The sequence below is a fragment of the Vitis riparia genome, chromosome 7 (genome assembly GCF_004353265.1).
Source record: "Vitis riparia cultivar Riparia Gloire de Montpellier isolate 1030 chromosome 7, EGFV_Vit.rip_1.0, whole genome shotgun sequence".
Lineage (NCBI taxonomy): Eukaryota > Viridiplantae > Streptophyta > Magnoliopsida > Vitales > Vitaceae > Vitis > Vitis riparia.
In genome coordinates, this window is record NC_048437.1 from 27,062,676 (window position 1) to 27,084,070 (window position 21,395).

Here is a 21,395-nt window from a genome sequence, read left to right on the forward strand (position 1 = left end):
TTCTTAAACCAATTGAAAATTTAAAATCTTGTATCATGGAACTATAAGGGGTGGGGTAGGATGTTGAATAAGTGTTCCTTTATCAATTAGCTTAAAGATCACAAATTTTTGGTTTTTTTAAATTCTTTAATTAAATTGACAAGTGTTGTTAATGAATTAAAGCATTCTAATCACACAAGTACATAAAGAATTTATGTAAAAAAACTATCCACAAAACCTTTTAAAAACTTTGTGGAGATAAAAACCACTGGATTAAGGACCACATAACTTTAATTTACTAATTATGATAAATTAGGTATATAAATTTATTTGGTAGTTAATACTTTTTAAGACTTGTACTCTAATACCTACACAAACCTCACATCTAAAATGAACACCTTTGTGCTTCTTACTAAACTTCTCAATTCCTCGAGGGGATGCAATCCTCTACCATGAGCCCAAGAACAAAAGTGAATTGGTTTGAGAGTTTTGGGTTAAACACAAAAAGTAATGACTTTAGGCTTAGGCACATTAAGAACAAATCTCAAAATATAAGACATATATTTATAGGGGAAATCCTAGTAGACTTAGACAAGACCCTGAAATCCTAATTTTCTAAGAAAAACTAATTTGCAATTAGATGAAAATTGGAAACTTAAAAATTATGAAACAAGACAATTCAGAGCTCATACACTTGAGCACCTTTTATGCCTGCTTGAGTGGTCCTTGTTGCTGGTGCTTGAGTGCTCTTAAGTAATGCTTGAATGTTTGGAAGTAGCACTTGGGCCACTAATCAAGGTGTTTGAATGTTCAATTTTAAAATCCTATTTTTTCAATTAAATTAAATGTCCAATTTTCAATTCCCTAATGCCTACTTCATGTCTTCTCAAAATTTATTACTCATTTAGTCATTCCGTAACTCACAATACTTAACTCCGCTATCCCAAGTTGATTAAATATAGCAATCTTATGTTTCCAAAAACATTATAGTTAAGAGGAAAATATAATAAATATAAATTTTGAAAATGTGTAGTGTTTTAAATTTGATTTCATTGAATATCAAATATTTTATACAAATTATATTCCAATAGTTTCATTTAATACCAAATGAACTAGAGGATCAAAAGCTTCCTTTGTGAAGGTTAGAGTGAAATTAATGGTGAACCATTCAAGCCTAGCTAAGCTAGCTTGCCACAAAGTGGGCCAATCTATGATTGAAAAGTGCTTAGGCCAAACACTCCCAATCCGTGATTGATAAATGGATCGATCGAAACATGATATAACTGTTAGTCGTGCTCAAGTATTTATACAGGTAATACATCAAAATTCATGTAATCCATTTAATAACTAAATAGAATTTTACATACATTTTCTCAACTAGATCTATGGGTTGTTGTATGACACATTTACAATGTGATTTTTTTTCTCTTCATTTTCTCTGCACCCAAACAACACTAGCTTTTATTTTCTTACTTTTACTCTTTAACAACCGAATAATTGTTGCATGTTCCTGTAGATTCAACGATAAAAACCAAAAACCGTATTCAACCCTATCCCCTCTGAGCCATTTGTGGGCCGCGGAATTAGCAGGCCCAAACTGTTGGGCCAAGTTTTATATATAGCCGTAGGCGGTAGGCCTCTCACGCAACAAGGTCCCTACTGATTAGCAGCCCAACTCCATTAAAATTTATCCAATAAATAAAATGATTTACAGAATTCGACAACCATACGAAGGATGTCGGAATGTCATGATTTGTCTACATTTTTCTTTGGGATAATTGTGTTTTGGACCTGTTGGGTCCAAAATTTAAGATTTGGTCCATAAAAATTACATAATTGATGGGAATGATATAAAATGTGAAAAGACCAATATACCTTTCGAAAATATTTTAAGTATTTTCTATCATAATATTTGATAAAAACTTTTATCTAAATTTTTTTTAATAATTATTTTGAAAATTTATTATTTTTAAAAATTAAGATTTGACTCATAAAAGTTACATAATTGATGAGAATGATATAAAATGTGAAAAGATCAATATACCCTTCAAAAATATTTTAAGTATTTTCGATCATAATGTTTGATAAAAAATTTTACCTAAATTTTTTTTAATAATTATTTTGAAAATTTATTATTTTTAGAAAAATATTTTTTAAAAATATATATTCAAAAAATATATCATTTTTAAAAAATAATTTTGACATATTTTTAGTTATTTTTTACATACATAATTTTAAATATATATATTTTCCAAGATGTTTGATTTTTAAATAATAATAATTTATTTTTATTTTTTTGGAAAAGGGTGTATTTTTTTCCAAATCACTAAATAAAATTAAATTTTATTGAGGTTTATAAAATGAATAAAATTTAAATAAATGTTTTTTTACCTCTTTTTTGTTTCATAGTTAATAAAGGTCATTTTTGGAAAGATAAAAAATTCATATCTTTCTTCTCAATTTTGAATTTTCACATTTTATCTAAGGTGGTGTTTGTTTTTTTACTTAATTCTAAATAGAACCTTAATACTTAATAGTGTTAAATATGAGGTTGTTTGTTTTTGTAGTATTTTATTTCTATTAAGTATTAAAAAGTAAAAAAAACCAATATGTTATTTTTTCCATTTAGAAAAAGTTATATATTTTGGCTTTTTTTATTTAGTAAAAAGTTTATAATAAGTCATGAAAAAGTAGAAAAACAAACAACTTAAATTTTAAAGCTAAATTGCTTCAGCAAAAAGCTAAAAAAACAATCACCACCTAAGTTTTGAACTTAAATGATGAACTTATATAGACCAAAACTTAATTTTTGGATCCAACTAAATCCAAAACACAGTTGTCATTTTTTTTAAAGGGAGGAGATCCATATTTTATTTAATTAAATGTTTAAAAATATTAAATTTATTTTTATATTTTTATATCTTCATATTTTATTTGAGACTAGAAAAATTAGGTTTTATTTTAGGTAATTTCTTTAAAACTGAAATCAAAATCATAATTTTTAAAAAATAATATTAATATTATAAAATTGGTATTAAATATAAAATAAATTTTTGAAATCAAAATAAAACTTTTCTAAAAGATTTTTTTTTTTTTAATTTATAAGCTCTTTAAATAAAATTAAAACTTGGATTGAGGTCAAAAAAGAAAAAAAAAAAAGCTTTTGCTTTATCAAAAATACATCCAAACATTTTTTTTATACTATATAGATTCAAAGGTGCAATCAAATAAATTCACTACATAACATGACATTTTTCTTGAAGAACTTATTCTCAATCGTTTGGAGCAATCTATGCCCAAGACTTGAAACCACGCCACATAAAAATACAACTTACTAAACGATGGTCAAATTGGAATAATAAGGAATCCCAGTAGCCGGAAGCCACTCATCTCCCTGAATGAAGGCCCCAACAGTGAACTGACTCGCCACACTCGAACTATTAATAACTCTATAACCCGGCCATGTCACCCTGCCGCTGGTGTTGGAACCTGGACCCCGGTTCTTATACTCACCATAATAAAGAGTACTCAATGCAAAATCTCCATCCCACTCCAGCCACCCAGCTGGGTCAATCAAATTGCCAATGTTAGACTGCATATAAACCGTCCTCGAATACTCCTTCCATGGCCTTCCTAGGTACGATTTGAATGAAGATAGGACCGGAATCAAGTCCGCAGCCGCATCGACTTTGCAATTTTGTATTGAGATTCCGGTGTTTTCGTTGGGGTCATCTCTCCCTTGGGCGGTGAAGACATTTTTCTGGTTTGCGTTAGGTCTGCGGGCGTATAAGTTGCAGTTTTGGAGAACGACTGCAGCGTTTCCGAAGATGAAATCTATGGTTCCGTAGACGTCGCATTCACGGTAGAATTGGCGGAGAGAGTGGACGTAGAGGGTGTCTTGGTAACCGATGAAGCGGCACAGGTAGAAGACGGAGAGGTCGGCTCCACTCCTCAGGGCCACTGCTTGGTGATTGCTCGGCCCTGCGTAGTTCTCGAAGGAGATGCCTTTGGCTATGAAATTGTTTGCCACCACGGCTGCAGGTCATCACGTTACAAATGTAAAAAATTATTTTACATGGCAGGGAATGCTTTTATATTTTGCATTTTCCGTATTTGGGTTTGGCACCACCTCGCCTAACATTCTAATGTTTGGAGACGTACTGGACATCTCTAGAACCTTATCCAAAATTTAACGGTCGATAAATATAAATAAAGTTCCCCACGATAATCAGTGAGGCTGAAAGCGAGGGGGCAGAGGACAAATCAAGGGTGGGCTCCCTCAACCATGTGATGATATCGACTTCATTAAATTATGCACATGATATAGCAAATATATGATTAAAGACTATCACCAAAGCCATATCTTTGGACCGCCAGACAAACTCTTCTTCATATTCCACTAGGTGCTCTCACCAAAACATGCATGACCCGACCCTATGCTACCGACATTCTTTTTTCTTTTTCTCTTTTTATTAGAATAATTCAAATAAAAACAGAAAAGACTTTAATAATTTTATTTTTTTTACAACTTTTAAGTGTAACCTTAATCAGTGTCCCAAGAAGATTCTTGTTTTGTGCCCTTCCTTTTTTTGTCAATCCACAGATAGTTGTGAAAACTGGCAGGGGTCCCAACCTCACGGCGGTAAGCCGAAACAAAATCTAACAAGCCTTTTACAGAATACTGGACAGTCGACATGAAATGAAAATGAGCCAAGACAGTGAAATAAAATGACAGCAATTAATATAATATTTGCAGAGAAGGACAGTAGAAAATTGAACTCACCGACAGTGCCTGATTGGAAAGTGGTCCACCCACCACCCACGCTTCGGTTGCCCTTGATGTAAGTATTCTCGAGCCCGTCTCCCACCAACATCAGCATCGTCTTCGACCTCGCAATATCTAAGTACTCAAAGTATGCACCTGCCTTTATATGTATCACGAACCTGCCGTTCATCCACCTCTATAAATCAGTTTGCCATACCCATTTGAAAATGTGCAAAATTGCTTTATGATTTGCTTTTCCTCTCTCAATTTTATTATATTTCATTGTGGCTTCATCCAACATTGATTTGAGATATTTTAATGATAAGTAATGATCCATTCAATAATATATGTGAAGTAAAACTGGGGATGAAGCCAAAAAAATTAAGAGGGCTGACCTGGTAGTGCTGGAGTTGGGAGCAGCTGCAATGGCTTCCCCAATGGTGGTGAAGTCTCCACTGCCATCCTTGGCAACGGTGAGATTGTAATGAATTTGACTCGCCGACGCCTGCAACAGTCTCCTGTCCTTCCCGGACAGCCACGCCGGAAAACCATCCTTCGTGCTACCGTACTCCGGGAAAATCTCAGACTTCGATGACTGGACTCCTGGGATTTTCTTGAGCATTGCCAGAGAGTTACTGACATGGTGAGAGATGTTGCGGAGAGGGCCTTCGATTGAACTACGAATGTCCTTTTTACTGTAAGCAAACCCATCAAGACAAGTGTAGAGATTCGTCCTCGAACCGCTCAACAACGTCTGCAAGTCATGGTAATGCTTTGCGGGAGAGTTGTTGGGAGAAAGATCAGAAATAGTGGACTGAAGCTGAGCAATGGTGCAGTCATGGAGCTCAAGGCAGTCGTTGATAGCTCTGCCTTCAAGCGTGTTGAGATTCTTGAGCTTCCTCCGAATGCCGCTGCAGTTCGAGGCTGACAACCTAACTTCGCCCACTGTGTGGTTCACTGTGGCAGCAATGACTTCCGGGACAGTTTTAGACGCAAGATCCGGGAATGTGGAGAGAGTTGAGACACAGAGCTCTGGATAGAGAGTGCCTTCGCAATGGGAATGGGCAATCTGGACATGCTTGTGGAGATGCAGTTGTGGGATTTCAGTGTTTTTTGGGCTCTTTTTCAGAGGTTTCGCTGTGGTGAGTAGGAGAACAGCAAAGGCGGAAATGGAGAGAAGAGACAGCAAGAATTTAGTTCTTGCTTTGTGGTTGTACATGGTGAAATGGTGTGTTGAGAGGAAGAGATAAAGGTTGAAATTGAAGGAGAAGGTAAGCGAGAAGAAGAATATATAGGGCAGCTGATGAGTCATGGGGATTGGTGTTTGATTTTCACACCCTCAATGTGATCAACTTTATTGAGTACATAAATGGATGGATGGGGTCTTAAATTTGAGTCAGATAATCACTGAATTCAATCTGCAATTTACCTCTGGATGGGCAAGGTATAGTAGAAAATGTGGTTTTGTCTTGATCCAAAATGGAAAATCTCTCAAAATGAATTTTGATTTGAAATTTTTGGACTTATTTTTCTTTTTGAACAGGGTAGGGGCTTGTGACTTGTGACCATCTTCTTTGACTTTATACCATAGAGGCAAGTAATACTTAATTAAATTAAGTAAAAAAGAAAAAGAAAAAAAAGCCCTTTAGCGTGTGTGTGTGTGTAATCTTACAAACGAACTAATTAGATTATAGTGGTTTCATGCCCATTCACTTCTTAATCATTAAAGACTCTGATTGTGTCACGGCTGAATAGTCATGAACAAATCTTTAAGTGACACATCCTCCAAATTGAAACTTACAAGTCTTCTCGTGCTCATTAATGCTTAAAATTTTGTACAACTTATGATAAAAGCACGTCCCTTTAACAAGTTAATCCAACTCTCCAATCCAATTGATTTAAATCATGACATTGTTGGGGCGTGTTCACCATTAATTAAGAAACCATAGTTAGACCAAATATTAAGAAAATGATTTTACACGTGCATTAGGTTTGGTGAGTCTTTTATCAGTTTTTTTTTTTTAGAATAGAAAGTTGTTTTTTTATTTATTTATCAAATAATGGGAAAAATTGCATACATGGTAGATATAATGAGCTTCTCTTAATACTTAATAGAATGAATAATATTTATAAGAAAAATGGTAAATCATTATAAACGGTATGAAAATTGATCTTTGATCTAAATGTGAGATTTTGTAAATCCAATATCACAAGTAATGATCTAAATCATTATAATCGAGGAACTTTTTGAATATAAATGGGATAGTATTTATATGAAAAGAAGTGGGATCCTAACTTCTCTTGATATTTTGTCGATGTGATTTCGTAAAGGAGACATCGATTAGGGAATCATACAAATTTAAAGCTCACAATATCTATACAAAAGTAAATGGATCGTTACAAATAATATTAAAGTCAATTATTGACCTCGATGTAAGATTTTATTTTTCTAACTTCATAAAAAGTATTTGTTTATCACATAACATTTATACTGATATGATATACTATTTTCAACAAACGTATTTTAAAATCATAAAATCTTTTATATTTAAAGTGAATAATATGTATATAAGATGTTTAAAGTAAACAATATTTACAAATATATATATATATATATATATATATATATATATATATATAATTACAAATATCATTAAGATTAATCATTGACCAGGAAATGTCCTGTACTTAAAAGGTTTCTTATTGCCTTACCTAATAATAACAAGGGTATTGTATTAACTTGATCATTATTGTAATACTCACATTAATTAGAAAAAGAAGTTTATGACACTGTATATATAATATGATTTTTTAAATTAAATAACTGCATTTTAAAGCCATTAGAGCGGGTTATTATAGGATCATATTTTTTTATACCATATTAAATGTTCTCATTTAGTTTTATCAACTATGAAGAATATGATAATATATATAAATACCCATTAATGGTTAATTAAGAACACCATATTTGTCACGGTAGGCAGACCTTTGTATTATAAACTTTGTGCACCATGCCCAAAATCCTACAAATAAGTAGTCGACCACCTTGATTTTTGGGAAATGGTTGGACTGTGCAGAGAAGTAAGACCATCTAAAAAAACTATATAATAAAAATAAAAATAGGTTGAAACTTTTATTATTAAGAAATGTTGCAATAAATTAAATAAGATAGCTTCAAATGAAATTCAGCAACCTTTTACTTTTTAATTGTTACCATTATTATTTAATGGTATGTAAGTGGTTTTGAGTTTTGACATCTTGTGACTTATAGCAGATCCATGTTAGATTAAATCTTCAGATCTAGATTCAATGGAAAAAAAAAGGGTGGACATGGCTGGAAGAAAAACTTGAAAACTGATTTTTGAAAGCAAAAAAAACAAAAACGTTTTTAATTTTGAAAACAACTGTTGTAGGTGGATTTTAAATTTTTCAAGATAATGCTACGATTGTAGCATGTGAATGAAAATGACGCTCTTTTTAGCAGCACCGCGTCCTTTCTGTCAGCCTTGTTCTCTAAAATGATTGCACAGCATATCACACGCAAATGCATTTTTTTTTTTCTCTCTTTTTTCGCATGTAAAATATGTGTGGATTTCGGAATCAGCGCCAAAAATCATGGGGGACCAATGTTTTGTGGCCATTTTTTCTTTGGAAGTTTAATTCCACCGCCCACCAATGCTAATAAATAAATAAAAATCATATGAGAAATGGGAAATAATTTTGCCTTTATTAAGGATAATTGTGGGTTGAAATCCAGGCTATTCAGCCATGATTCGTATTCATCCTCAATGATGGCTGGACCCTCTGAAGGTCTCATCGTGGGATGTCTTGCAGTTTGAGCCTTTCATGATTAGATGGGCCTCGGTGGTGGCCCGTAGACCAAGTTAACCTTCAATGGGTTAGTTTTGTTTTCGGAAAAATATTAAAAAAATGATTTTTTTTTTTTATATTTGATTATTTTATAAAAATATATATAAAATTAAATATATTTAAAATTAGTTTAAAATTTATTTATTTTTAAATTATTTAAATTTTTATCCATGAGTTAAAATAAACAAAGTAAATTTGAAATAGTAAATAAAAATAATTTATTGATTTTTAACTTTTTTTTTTTTTTAATCTTTTCTTTGATTCTATTTTTCCTTTGAGTTTGGATGAAAAAAATAATAATGGGTTTCAAATTTCATTGTATGGAATGAAGGGAATTCATGAAAAGAAAACAATTATCTATGTTTGGTTTCAGAAAAATTAAGGCTATGTTTGGTTCCCGGAAAATTTGAGGGAAAATGCGAGGGAAAGAAAATACAAAGAAAAAGTAGAAGAAAAGAAAAAGTGAAGGAAAATAAAAAAATAGATTAAAAGTTGATAAATTTTTTTTTTTTTTTTTTTTTACTTCAAACTCATTTTATTTATTTTAACTCATCAATATAAAGATTAAATAATTTAAAAATACATAAGTTTTTAATTAATTTTAATTATATTTGATTTTCTTTGATATTTTTCATAGGACAACCAAACATGAGAAAATCATTTTCCTTAGCATTTTTTTTCTTTCCTTTGTACTTTCCGGGAACCAAACATAGCCTAAGGGAAAATGTAAGGAAAAGAAAATCTAGAGGAAAAATAGAATGAAATAAAAAATGAAGTAAAATAAAAAAAATATTAAAAATCGATAAATTATTATTTTTTGTTACTTCAAATTCATTTTATTTATTTTAACTCATTAATATAAAATTTTAATAATTTAAAAATACATAAATTTTTAATTAGTTTTAATTATATTTTAGTTTCTTTTGTATTTTTCATAAGACAATCAAACATGAAAAAATCATCTTCCTTTACATTTTTTTTCTTTCTTTAGTATTTTCCGGGAACCAAACATATTAGTAATTTTTTAAAATTTTTAATGCTTGTAAAAAATTGTTAAATTTCATATGATTTTGATTACTAGGTTGAGTTACTACTTAGCACTTAGTCTATTAACATGAAGGAGAACTTGGAGAACTGGGCCAGGCCTAATTTGACAGGCCCAAATGGTCTCTCAAACTTCAGTCCAGGAGAGCCCAAATGAGAGATTTTCCAACTCAATCTCGGCCCAGTCAGGTTTGAGCCGACATTCCTTGACCCATTATAGCACCAGATGTATTAATTTCAGACAGGCCCAAATCCCAATCACCTTACACGCACATCACCAAAATCTTTGAAAATCTTCAAGCAACATAAAAATAATACATATAAAGTATAAACATTCTCGCGAATAAGAGATTCAACAAAGTTTTGGATCTGGGCCCTTGGAGAACAAAACTTTGACCTTAGCCCAAATAAAAATTATCCGGTCAAAATAGTTAGGCTTTGGGCCAGCTCATTATTTAAGTTATTACACTCCCGTGATGACACGTGTAACACTAACTATAATTTTAAAGGGAGGTGGGATCAAAATTAACCATATCAACACTATACATTAAACCTTTGTCCCTCCAATTTCAAAACGTCTTTTGACTTTTTAATATTTCAACTACTTGTCTTATTTATTTATTTTATTTATCCATTTTTATTTATAAAAAATAAGTTGAATTCCCGACAATACATAGGAATCAAGCGCGTAGGTTTGTATAAAACAATGTAGACAATGTCTTTGTGTCCATATACGTATAACAGTACAAGGTACTAGTATTCATTGTATGTATTGAGTTTTTTTAATTAAATGGGAAATTTTATATATGATGGCCACGTAGCATGATGTCTATAATCAATGTCACTCATTCCATATTTTAAAATATTAGTAATAATATAATTAAAAATGATTAAATTTTTAGTTATTTCACACGTGTCCCATTTCATATTTTCATTAAATGCAAATTGGAAAGATATGTTATTTTACGTAAATTACAATTTTTTGAAATAGATAAAAAAATTTATCATTTTTTTTAATTCTTTATGAATTATTTTTTTTAATAATTATTTACACATCTCATCATTTATATTTTTATTTTATCACTTAGCATATAATAAGACTTTGTTTTATTATTGAAAAAATTGAGGAAAAATGTGAAAAAAAAAATTAGAAAGAAAGTAAAAAAAAAATGGTGAAAAAAAAAATTAAGATTATATTTAAAGTTAATAATATTTTTATATGTTTTTTCAAATTTATTTAACTTATGAGATATTTCTAACTAATTAAAAATTAAAAAAAAAATTAATTTTAATTAATTTTATTTTTTATTTTAACATTTTTTTAGTAATATTTTTTAATATTTTAAAATAAATTTTAAAAATCACTTTTGAATTGATAATATTTTTTATTAAAAAAAATAGTTTTATTATATAATATATTATCAAAAATATTTTTATTTATATTTGAATATAAATTAATCCTCTATGTGGTGGGACATCCACCTTCAAAAAGCAAGACAGAGTGAGACAAAACGTCACGCTACATGCAGATTGCATACTACAATATACAGCGCACGTATAAAATCCATTCGTAACGCGTTTTCACATTTCAATATACATGGATCCCCTTTTTCTTCACTTCTTCCATATCCCATCGCTCTGCTCCGTCTGATCCACAATCCTACGGCTCTCAAATTTTCTCGAGAAAAGTCGGTGGTTTTTTTGTCCATAACAGAGAAACCGGCGCCGGAACCAACTCTCACCAAACACCCCCGTTGCCAGCCTGTTGAATTCAAAGTCTATTAGCAATATGTATTTGAATTCAAACTTAACTTACTATTGACTTTTGTTAGCCAAATCCAAATTGCTCTTTTGTAACCCTCATATGTTTAGTGGGATATAATTACATTATTATCCTCGTTTTAAGGAAAACATTGGGTGTTTTTTTCCCTTTTTTTATTTGTTTTTTTGGATTTTTTAATGGCTACCCATTACTTCCATTTCAAACATTTAGACTTGAAAGCAGTACGGGAAGTTTCATGTCTTTTTCTTCTCCTTTTTGGGTAAAACCAATGATACTAAACATGGACTTTTTTTTTTAAACCTTTTAGGACATCAATTATTTGCGTAACTTCCCATATTTTGAAGCTACTTAGAATCTTGTAGGCTTGTTAATTTGGTGATGAGTCAGGGTCTGCACCCTATCCAAATGTCTGATTTAACTGAATAACTGAAATCATACCCAATTGCACCATGATTCATGAAAAAGTTAGTTAACTGGGGAGTAATCTCAAACGCTAATGATGATGACCCATAACCTAACTCTATATAAAAATGAAATTCTAAGTAGGTGAAAAATCATAGCTTGGTACTTCTGGTTGTCACATGTAATTTTTGGGTAACTATGGGCTGACTTTAGGTTTAAATCAATGCGGGTCTCCCACCTTATATAATGCGCCTTTTTTCTCAAACATTTGGTCATCATTAGAGCTGGCATAATCTAAATCCGAGTCCATCCTAATCTTAAAAAGCCCATACTCAATAAGATAAACAAACATGTTGGAGGCACTAACTTCAAATTAACTCCGGAGTCATACATTCGACACTTAGGGTCGATGATGTATCTTCAAAATATTTAAAATATTTGATTGCTTTGCACACACAATAATTGGCTTTAGCTCTAGCTGGGTTGACCTCTTAATAAACCCACCTTCCTCAGACCCACCGCCAAAATGTTTCACCTCATCACATGGTGAATCTTGATCATGTGCGATTTCTTTGTTCCACAAAAGGTCTCTTTATATACAATAATCACATTGTAAAGGGTAAATAATCTAGTGGTAAAAATGTGAAGTAAGAAAAGGGGTTTAAGCCTTCACCTCTAAATTAATAATGAAGCTATGAGTAGAAGATCTGCAGAGGGGAAGGTGGAATCCAGCAAAGACTTTGAATGGAGATATGTTCCTGATCAGGAAGGCAGGCATGTAGCCCACGTCGAAAGAATCCTAGTGGAAAGGCTGTCGACAATTACCTAAGAATGGATTTTTGGAAGGGGTATCTGCACTGATTGATAAAATAACAAAGACTCCAACAACTTGTTCCTCTGTAGATGGCTAAGACTCCATTAAATTGAACAAGTTCGAGATGGACGCGCTTTTGAAAGTCATGGAAGTTGACTTCACAATACAAACCCCTCAAGTATTCTCTACCAAAATCAAATTAATAAGAATAACCCAACCACCTTATGTCTCTCAAATCTTCTATATAATGGCCTCAACCATCATGCAACATTCCCCATCAACTCATCGACTCTCCCTCTCCCCCTCCCTCTATTCCATGACCATGTCTTCTTCTAAGCTTTCGTTGTCCCTCGTTGCTTTCTCAGCCATTGTCATTTCCCTTGCTCTTTTCTCATCGACATCTCTAGCAGATGACTCCATATGTCAGTCCACACCTGACCCTTCCTCTTGCAAAGGCCTTGTCCAGAGCAACAAATCCGCAAATGTTTACGATTATGGAAGGTCATCCTTGAAGAAGTCGATAGCGACTTCGCGTAAGTTCTTGTCCCTGGTTGACAAGTACCTCAGTGCCCGGTCCAATTTGTCGGCCGCTGCGGTTCGGGCGCTGCAGGACTGTCGCTTTCTAGGAGGACTAAACTTGGATTACTTGTTGAGCTCTTCTCAAGTTGCGGATGCTAATTCTAAAATCCTGTCTGTTTTGGAAGCTGATGATGTGCAAACCTTGCTTAGTGCCCTTTTAACTAACCAGCAAACATGCTTGGATGGTCTGCAAGAGACCTCTTCTTCATGGAGTGTGAAGAACGGTGTTTCAACTCCCCTGTCCAATGACACTAAGCTCTATAGAGTTTCTCTATCCCTCTTCACCAAGGGTTGGGTTCCCAAGCAGAAGAAGGGGAAAGTGGTGAAAGCTAGGAAGCATCTCCCCTTTGGAAATGGGCGCTTGCCCTTGAAAATGTCTAGCCAAAACCGAAAACTCTACGAGTCTGTGAGTAACAGGAAGTTGCTAGACACCGGTAATGATCAGGTCGAAGTAAGCGACATCGTGACGGTGAACCAGGATGGGAGTGGAAATTTCACGACCATTAATGATGCCATAGCTGTAGCTCCAAACAACACCAATGGCAGCAATGGATACTTTGTGATTTACATCCAGGCCGGAGTCTACGAAGAGTACGTATCCATCGCTAAGAATAAGAAGTACTTGATGATGATCGGTGATGGCATCAACCAGACTGTGATCACCGGAAACAGAAGCGTGGTTGATGGATGGACAACTTTCAACTCCGCCACATTTGGTAAGAACACCAAATTAAAACAACTTCCATTAATATAATGACAGTGTTATTGTCACAGTAATTTCAGCTTTATCCTAACCAGTTTGAATTTGATATCGATATTGCAGCTGTGGTGGCACAAGGATTTGTTGCAGTGAACATAACATTCCGGAACACAGCTGGGGCAGCAAAACATCAAGCGGTTGCCCTCCGGAGCGGGGCTGATTTATCAACATTCTACCTGTGCAGCTTTGAGGCCTATCAAGACACCTTATACACCCATTCCCTAAGGCAATTCTACAGAGAATGCGACATATATGGAACGGTTGATTTCATATTTGGCAATGCTGCAGTTGTCTTCCAAAACTGCAACTTATATCCCCGGCTGCCCCTGAGCGGACAGTTCAATGCCATCACCGCCCAAGGCCGGACGGACCCCAATCAGAACACCGGCACCTCAATTCACAACTGTGTCATTCGTGCCGCCGATGATTTGGCTGCAAGCAATGGAACCACAAAGACATACTTGGGAAGGCCATGGAAGGAGTATTCAAGGACAGTGTACATGCAATCAAACATGGGTAGTTTGATTGATCCTTCTGGTTGGAGCATTTGGTCTGGGGATTTTGCTTTAAGTACATTATACTATGCTGAGTACAACAACACCGGACCCGGATCAAACACCAGTAATAGAGTTACATGGTCTGGATACCATGTGATTGGAGCTTCTGATGCTGCAAATTTCACTGTCGGCAACTTCCTTCTCGGGGGTGACTGGTTGCCTCAGACTGGGGTGCCTTACACTGGTGGCTTGTTATAAGCAATTAATTCATAATCACTTGCAATCTTCAACCATTTTGTTTCTTCGATTCTTGGGACTGTTTAATTAAGCAGTTAATAAGCATGTGTCCAAGCCAACAAAACAATGCGTTGCTTGGACATTGGAAATGTAAGTCAATTCAATTGAATTATTATATGTACTCAACATCAATCTTACAGAATAATACAAGTGGGAAAAGCATCTTATGAATTCAGATTTTTCTTAGTAGACTTATGGATGTAGGGTCAGCGTGTTGATTTCCCCAGTCTTATACCTTTATATGATAAAGCCTAGAAAATGCAGGAATTTCTTTGTTCTCTCATAGCTGTACTGATAATTTGTAAGAAGGAAAATTCTATGTTATCAAGTACTATAATGCCTTCAACCATCTTAATTTTCTCATTTATTAAAAAGTTACTTGGATTAAAAAATTTCACCCATCAATCAACTGGGACATTTCTTGCGTGTGTAATGGGATACATGGGGGGGGCCAAGAGGACGTGAAAGGTCTAAAAGTATTAGACCAGGTCTTCAGATAGGAAGCTTCATTACACACGCAAAATATAAGTTACAAAAAGTAAGAACATTAAGTGGTTAGGGTTACAGGCTCATAGAAACAAGTGCCCTAGATTTCAGAGGGCCCAAGGAGGGCCAAGGTGGCCCAGCCAGCCATTTTGCCTAGGGGATGGTTGCTTTGTTACTTAGGCTTCATCATTGAGTTGTAACACAAATCTTATCTCTTCGACCAGACGCCCTCGATTGCCCTCTGAAAGTTTTCCCCCTGTGGACCCTTTGTTGGTACCTTCACCTTAATTTAATCCAAAAACCCTACTTTTTCTTGGCACATTTCTTACGGGAACAATTTTTTTTTTCCTAAGAAAAATATGAGATCAAATGCACCGACCATTAATTATACCTTTTGTTTTATTTTGACCCCTTAATCTAATCTTTGTGTGACTTATTCTTAATTCATTCCTAGTTTCTCTACCACTTTATTGCTGAAGTTACAAGTCTCCTTAACACTTTATATTGTCCTTTTCTTTCGTCCTAAAAGCTAGATTAGGTTTATTTTGAAAGAAAATTAAACTTATTTATCATTAAAAAAAGAAATTGTCAAGGATGATATAAATATTGAATAAAAAGGATCTGCTATTATAAAATGTCAAGAAGCAAATGCCAGGAGTACAGGTAAATCAATTGAATGATTGAGGGGAATAAGCAACACAAAAATTTTTGGTGTCAAATCAGAACAAAAAGTGGACTATATATTGAACCCAAAAAAAAAATTATTTAATACCAATGTAACCCATACGACCTAATTAAAAAAAAACTGCAAAAATATAAAAATAACTAATGGATAAAACCTTTTATAGATTCCACCCCTCAATAATTCATTTTTTTTTAATTATAATAAATATAATATATATTATTATATTAATCTATTAAAAATGACTTTATTATCTTTTTTTTTTAAAGCATGGGAATGTTAATGAAAATTAGAAGGTAGTACCAAATAATGACAAACTCTGAAGATCAGATTTGATGTTAAAAGGTTAAAGGTCGATTAAGGGGACATAAAGGATAAGCTTCATCATTGAAAAGAAAATAGCTTGGATAACCAAATAGGACCCGTGAACAATCATGGTGCAAAGAAAATCACGAGGTTTACCTAAAAGTAGTCACCCATAAAAGAGTACATATTAACTAATTAATCAAGATTGTAGGTTCGAATCTTATCATGAAATTTAATAACTTAAATTATCTAATGCTAGTTGTAATGGACATGATTAGCACCTAAAAGTTTGGGTACTCATGGGAGTCGATATAGGTTTGTTTAAAAGCATCCACCCTTAAAAGATTATTTACTAGTGAATTGATTGAGGTTGTGGGTTTATTCTTACCACTAGTTGAATATCTTGAATTACCGGCCTAATGCTAATTGTGACCAGCAAGAAAAAATTTTAATCCTAAGAACAAATTTTTTTGAGAAGAGGCTGATATTGGACAACAGCATTGAATTGTTCACTATTATGATAATCACAACAACAACATTAATTCGCAACCACTCAAGGCGCATCATGTATGATCTCATCATAGTAATTGAGATCAAAAGATGAGACCAAAAACAATAGAAAACAAGATTCAGACGTCAGAGTCACTGCAAGTCATGAATGATTGCCAAGGCATTGTTGCATAACTGCTTAAAGATGATGTTCCTATGGGTCAGCATCGACTCATAGTCAGGCTTCTCCTTGAATCCCTGCTCGCATGTGTCCACATCAGCTATTGCTGCCTTCACCCAAGCGTCAACATCATGGAACCCTTTGGCTGTGAGGGCAACAAGCGAGTCCTCTATCTGCTCCACAGCATCCAAATACTGCTCCGAGCAGTCTGTGAGGCACTGCTCAATGAAGGGGTCCAAAGTGGAATTGTTCAGCAACTTGGCTATATGTTGTGATGTGTCTGTCGCATTTGCATGGGCAACCTTGAGTGCAATCAAGGCGAGGCCTTCCATGTCCGCCTGGCCACTGTTCGGGTCGGTCCGAAGGCTGGCCATACAGATATCACTATGGGGAGAGTGCTGACAGACCTTTTCTATCAGTTCGTTGCCAGCGGTCAGATTGACTTGGAGGGCGAAGCAATGGCCTAGAGGTAAAAGGAAGAAAAAGAAGAAGAAGAAGAAGAAGCTTGAGTTGGGTTCCATTGTTTTTTTGGTGGACAAAAATGAGGAATGCTTTGGTGGGTACAGAAAGAGGGTAATGTATAGTTTTCTCTAGTAAGTGGTTGAGAGGAGGGATTGAAGAGTGGCCATTAAAGGCTAAGACAAATGCGCTTAGCCACTAGATAACAAGGTTTGAACTCTTCTCGGACTCGGAGTGAGTTTTGTGCATTCTTTTCTTGGGGTTTCCACTGATTTCTCCTATTCAACTGTATACTTTTCGCAGAAAGAAAGAATGGGCTGTGCTTTGAGGTGGGAAGTTTGTGTTTTCTTTGGGCTGTGCCAAGAAATTCGGGCCCATCCTCCTAGCCCAAAGATCCTCTGCCATTTCCAGCCTTATGCCATGAAATCTTTATGTTCTCACTACTTCTTATTGTTTCCAAAATAGTGTGAAAAGAAGCGAAATCATTGCATTTTGACTGAAACTTGTTCTAAAAAGAGGAGACATTTCCCACTATTTAGTGACATGGACAAACTCTCAGCAGACCTCTAAAGTTATTTCAGCATTGAGGTATGAAAAGAAAATAATTTTGAACCCCAACTCTTTAAAATAAAAATCTTTTGTCTCATGGTAGCCTCATCCATACAACCCTTAAGAAACAGTCATTGGGCCCACTACATAAGAAAAATATCCTGAAAGTTGCCACAAATAGAAGGAGATGGTACTGTAATGTTAGGCCATGTGCCGACTTTAGCCCAGCCCATAGACATTTCTAGTCTGGTAATTTTACTTTTATTGCCATTTTGTATTATTTGGACAGCTTGTCACGAAAGTGGATTCAAACTCATATATAACACTTGTCACGCCATTAATGCTATTTTTCTTGCTGCCATGAATGGAACATCCAATATTCAACTGCTCATTAAATTCCCACGTTCCAGCCATCGTATCCGGGCAGGATGAACAGGCAAATTACCAAATGATTGTGAAAATGACCCCTTTTTTGTAGTATTACATTAGGAAATTACAGTAGGGAAAAAAAAAATGATTCTATGTGTTAGCAACGGGGGATGCGTTTGGCTCCTAATCTTTCTACTGTACAACTGCCACCTACTCCGAACCAAACGCTTTTGGAAGTTTTCGTCCATACCCGCAGACCAATATCATCAGCTTTTCGATCCGTCAAAGATTGTCTTATGTGCTCCAAATCCTCTTCAACGACAGGATCCGACTTCCCGGCGACTTCGATGATTGGCTCTCCGTTGTTCCCAACTCCACCTCTTCCAAGCCTCTACACCCCCCTGCTCTCATGGCCGGCATCTCCACCGTTATACCCACCAGCTCTAGTGGCTTCCTTCGGCACTCCAACAGCGTCAAGGTCCCCGGAGTCGATGAAGAAGATGGACCCGTTTCGTTTTCCTCATCATCCCTTGGGCACCGGGGAGAAGCTGCGGAGATCGTCTCCGTTCCGGCTGGTTCGAGAACCGGTACGACCGTTTCGGTCGGGGATGGAAGGTGGAGCGGAACAAGGGCTCTGCAGAGTGGGCAATTGGAGTGAGAGTGGAACCACATGTCGATGCAGTCATTGTGGAAGCAGTGGTTACATTTCGGCAAAACGCGGCCTTTCTCGTCATCTTCAAACTCCGATAAGCAGACGGCGCATTCTAAAATTGGGCCGTGAGTGGCCTTCGAGTAGACAAAAGTCGGAAGAGACTTGAGGATGGAGACATCGAGACCCTGGTCAACGACACCGTCGATGGCGGATACGGCGGTGGTGCGGTCCGAGTCAAAGCGGATACGGCTACGGCTACGGCGGCGGAGGTGGCGTCGAGTCCGGTCACGACGGAATAACCACCGGGCATAAGAATGGAGAAAAACAATGACAGCAACAACAGTGAAGAGAATAACAACTGAACTCAGCATAACTTTTCCACTAAGAGCATAGCTGGACGGAGCACAGCCCTTTGAAATTCCACTTGTGTTATCATCCATGATCAGAGGAAAAAGGGGAGAGAAATCGGAGGGAGAAAGATGAGAATTAGGAGAAAATCAGAAGGGTGAGTAGTGAAAGAGGGTTTTATTGGGAATGGTGGACTGTGGAGATGGTTTTGGGAAGTGAAGAGGAAGGTTCCTCTGAGCGGTGCTATGCAATTTTCACTGCAGCTGCACTCATTATTATTTTGATATTTTCTCTGCTACTTTAAATATTCTACACTCTTTCCCCTTCTCAATTTTTAATCCACAAACAGCCATCTTCTCAAGGCCCCCTCAATTCACATTTTAAATATTACAAAATCATTGGAAAATATTTTGTAACCATGTTTCCCAAAATCATATCATAATCATATGATAAATTATCTCCGTATTTATCCTCTTCCATTTTCAATCAAACAAATAGAATATGTCTTATATTATATATTTCATAAATCAATTTTTGATTAAAAATTAATTTATTGGTTAAAAAATAAAAATTATTTATACATATTAAATATTAGAACAAAAATATTTATAAATTTTAAATATAATATAATATTTAAGGATGTCATATATGTTATTTATAGGATATAACATATTTTATTTTGTCAATAAAATGTCGTATTTGTATTATTATGTCAAATTATATTATAATAAAAAAATGATGCATGATAATGCTGGATCATAGATGAATTTAGTGCATTATCATTTACTTATATAACTTAATGTTGTTGCCATCATTGCCGTTGTGATTTTGGCATTTACTCATCATTACTATAGCTACTACTCCAAATCGATGTGGGAAACCGACTCAGGGTCCTCATCTCTTGGTTTTGGCTTCTAGTTCATCTTTTTTTTTGTTTAAGCAAGACCCGACTGCACATCCAACAAAATTTTTTAGGGCTGCACACCCAGACGCAGACACATAATGATGCAATGCTATTAATTGCTTTCTGCAGTGTCACAAAATTTGATGTGTCCTTTTCTACTTGGGAATGTAGTAGCTACCTTCCTTCCTTCCTACCAACTTCAATTTTCCTTTTTCCAACGTTATTACCTGCAAATTTTGAGATTGATAGGTGATAAAGATTATTTGAGGATAGGCTTGAATTTGGGGAGGCGATGTGGGAACCTCGTCTGCATTTTCTGTGGGCGCAAATGGGTTGGAGGGCATTTCAACTTGGCTTGTTGTCTGTAACCTACTAACCTTATCTCAAAATAGAACTGGGCCAGGGAAGAGCACTAGAGGGGGAAGGGGGGGAAAGGAAGAGTAAAGGAATAATAAGCTGCAGAAGCCTTCACTGAAAGGGCTTCCAAGTTCAGACCCCATTCATCCTATACAGATTTCCCTGTCATTGTTGATGATGGTATTGGTCGGGATGTCCTCAAAAGGACGAATTACTAAAAATGGGACAAAGAAAGGGGAGTTAAATGAGATACAAGGGCCAACTTGCATGGAAATTATTTCATTTCATCTTTCTTGGGCAATGTTGCTTTCATGATAATTAATAATAAGCTCACCATAATTTTTTTTTAAAATTAAATAAAAGATAATTAATAATAAAATAAGCCAACTGGGCCACGTTAAAAAATCTAAAAGGGATGTCCATTCATCCCTGTTAGATAATAAAAGGAGGAATTACTAAAAATAGGATAAAGAAAGGGAAAGTTGAAATGAGAGACAAGGGACAACTTGCATGGAAATTATTTTATTTCATTTTTTTTGGGCAACGTTGCTTTCATCAATAATGCCATTTATTAAAATTAATGTAGGTTGAAAGGATGACTTATTATGTTAATCGGGTCGATTTCTAATTATGTAATCTGATTAAAAGAAAATCAGCTAAAATGACATTTTAGCTGATTTTCACTCAATCAGTCTCAACCGTTAAAATAGCTTTTGACACTTACTTTATAATATTTTTAAAATAAAAATTCGTTCAAAAATATGAATATATTTATGTAACAATTTAATAAATTTATAATTTTTTTAAATGGTTTTATAATATT

At 34.7% G+C, this 21,395-nt stretch overlaps 4 protein-coding genes across 4 annotated transcripts; 1 reads left to right on the forward strand and 3 right to left on the reverse strand.

Annotated features, from left to right (window-relative positions):
• Positions 1 to 3,157: 3,157 nt before the first annotated feature.
• On the reverse strand, positions 3,158 to 6,072 carry LOC117919252 (pectinesterase). The gene is made up of 3 exons (XM_034836386.1): positions 5,140 to 6,072; positions 4,763 to 4,923; positions 3,158 to 4,014 (listed from the first exon to the last, which is right to left on the reverse strand). Exons 1-3 carry the CDS (start codon positions 6,054 to 6,056, stop codon positions 3,314 to 3,316), a joined length of 1,779 nt encoding a protein of 592 aa, XP_034692277.1. The 5' UTR covers positions 6,057 to 6,072; the 3' UTR covers positions 3,158 to 3,313.
• A 6,874-nt stretch (positions 6,073 to 12,946) lies between these two features.
• Positions 12,947 to 14,965, forward strand: LOC117917684 (probable pectinesterase/pectinesterase inhibitor 7). Its single transcript, XM_034834040.1, has 2 exons — positions 12,947 to 13,952; positions 14,060 to 14,965. The coding sequence occupies exons 1-2, from the start codon at positions 12,974 to 12,976 to the stop codon at positions 14,749 to 14,751; spliced, it is 1,671 nt and encodes a 556-aa protein (XP_034689931.1). The 5' UTR covers positions 12,947 to 12,973; the 3' UTR covers positions 14,752 to 14,965.
• Positions 14,966 to 16,751: 1,786 nt separating this feature from the next.
• LOC117919277 (pectinesterase inhibitor) lies at positions 16,752 to 17,494 on the reverse strand. The gene has a single exon (XM_034836416.1). It carries the CDS (start codon positions 17,453 to 17,455, stop codon positions 16,907 to 16,909), a length of 549 nt encoding a protein of 182 aa, XP_034692307.1. The 5' UTR covers positions 17,456 to 17,494; the 3' UTR covers positions 16,752 to 16,906.
• Positions 17,495 to 18,262: 768 nt separating this feature from the next.
• LOC117917744 (RING-H2 finger protein ATL64) lies at positions 18,263 to 19,547 on the reverse strand. The gene has a single exon (XM_034834118.1). It carries the CDS (start codon positions 19,401 to 19,403, stop codon positions 18,606 to 18,608), a length of 798 nt encoding a protein of 265 aa, XP_034690009.1. The 5' UTR covers positions 19,404 to 19,547; the 3' UTR covers positions 18,263 to 18,605.
• Positions 19,548 to 21,395: the final 1,848 nt, after the last annotated feature.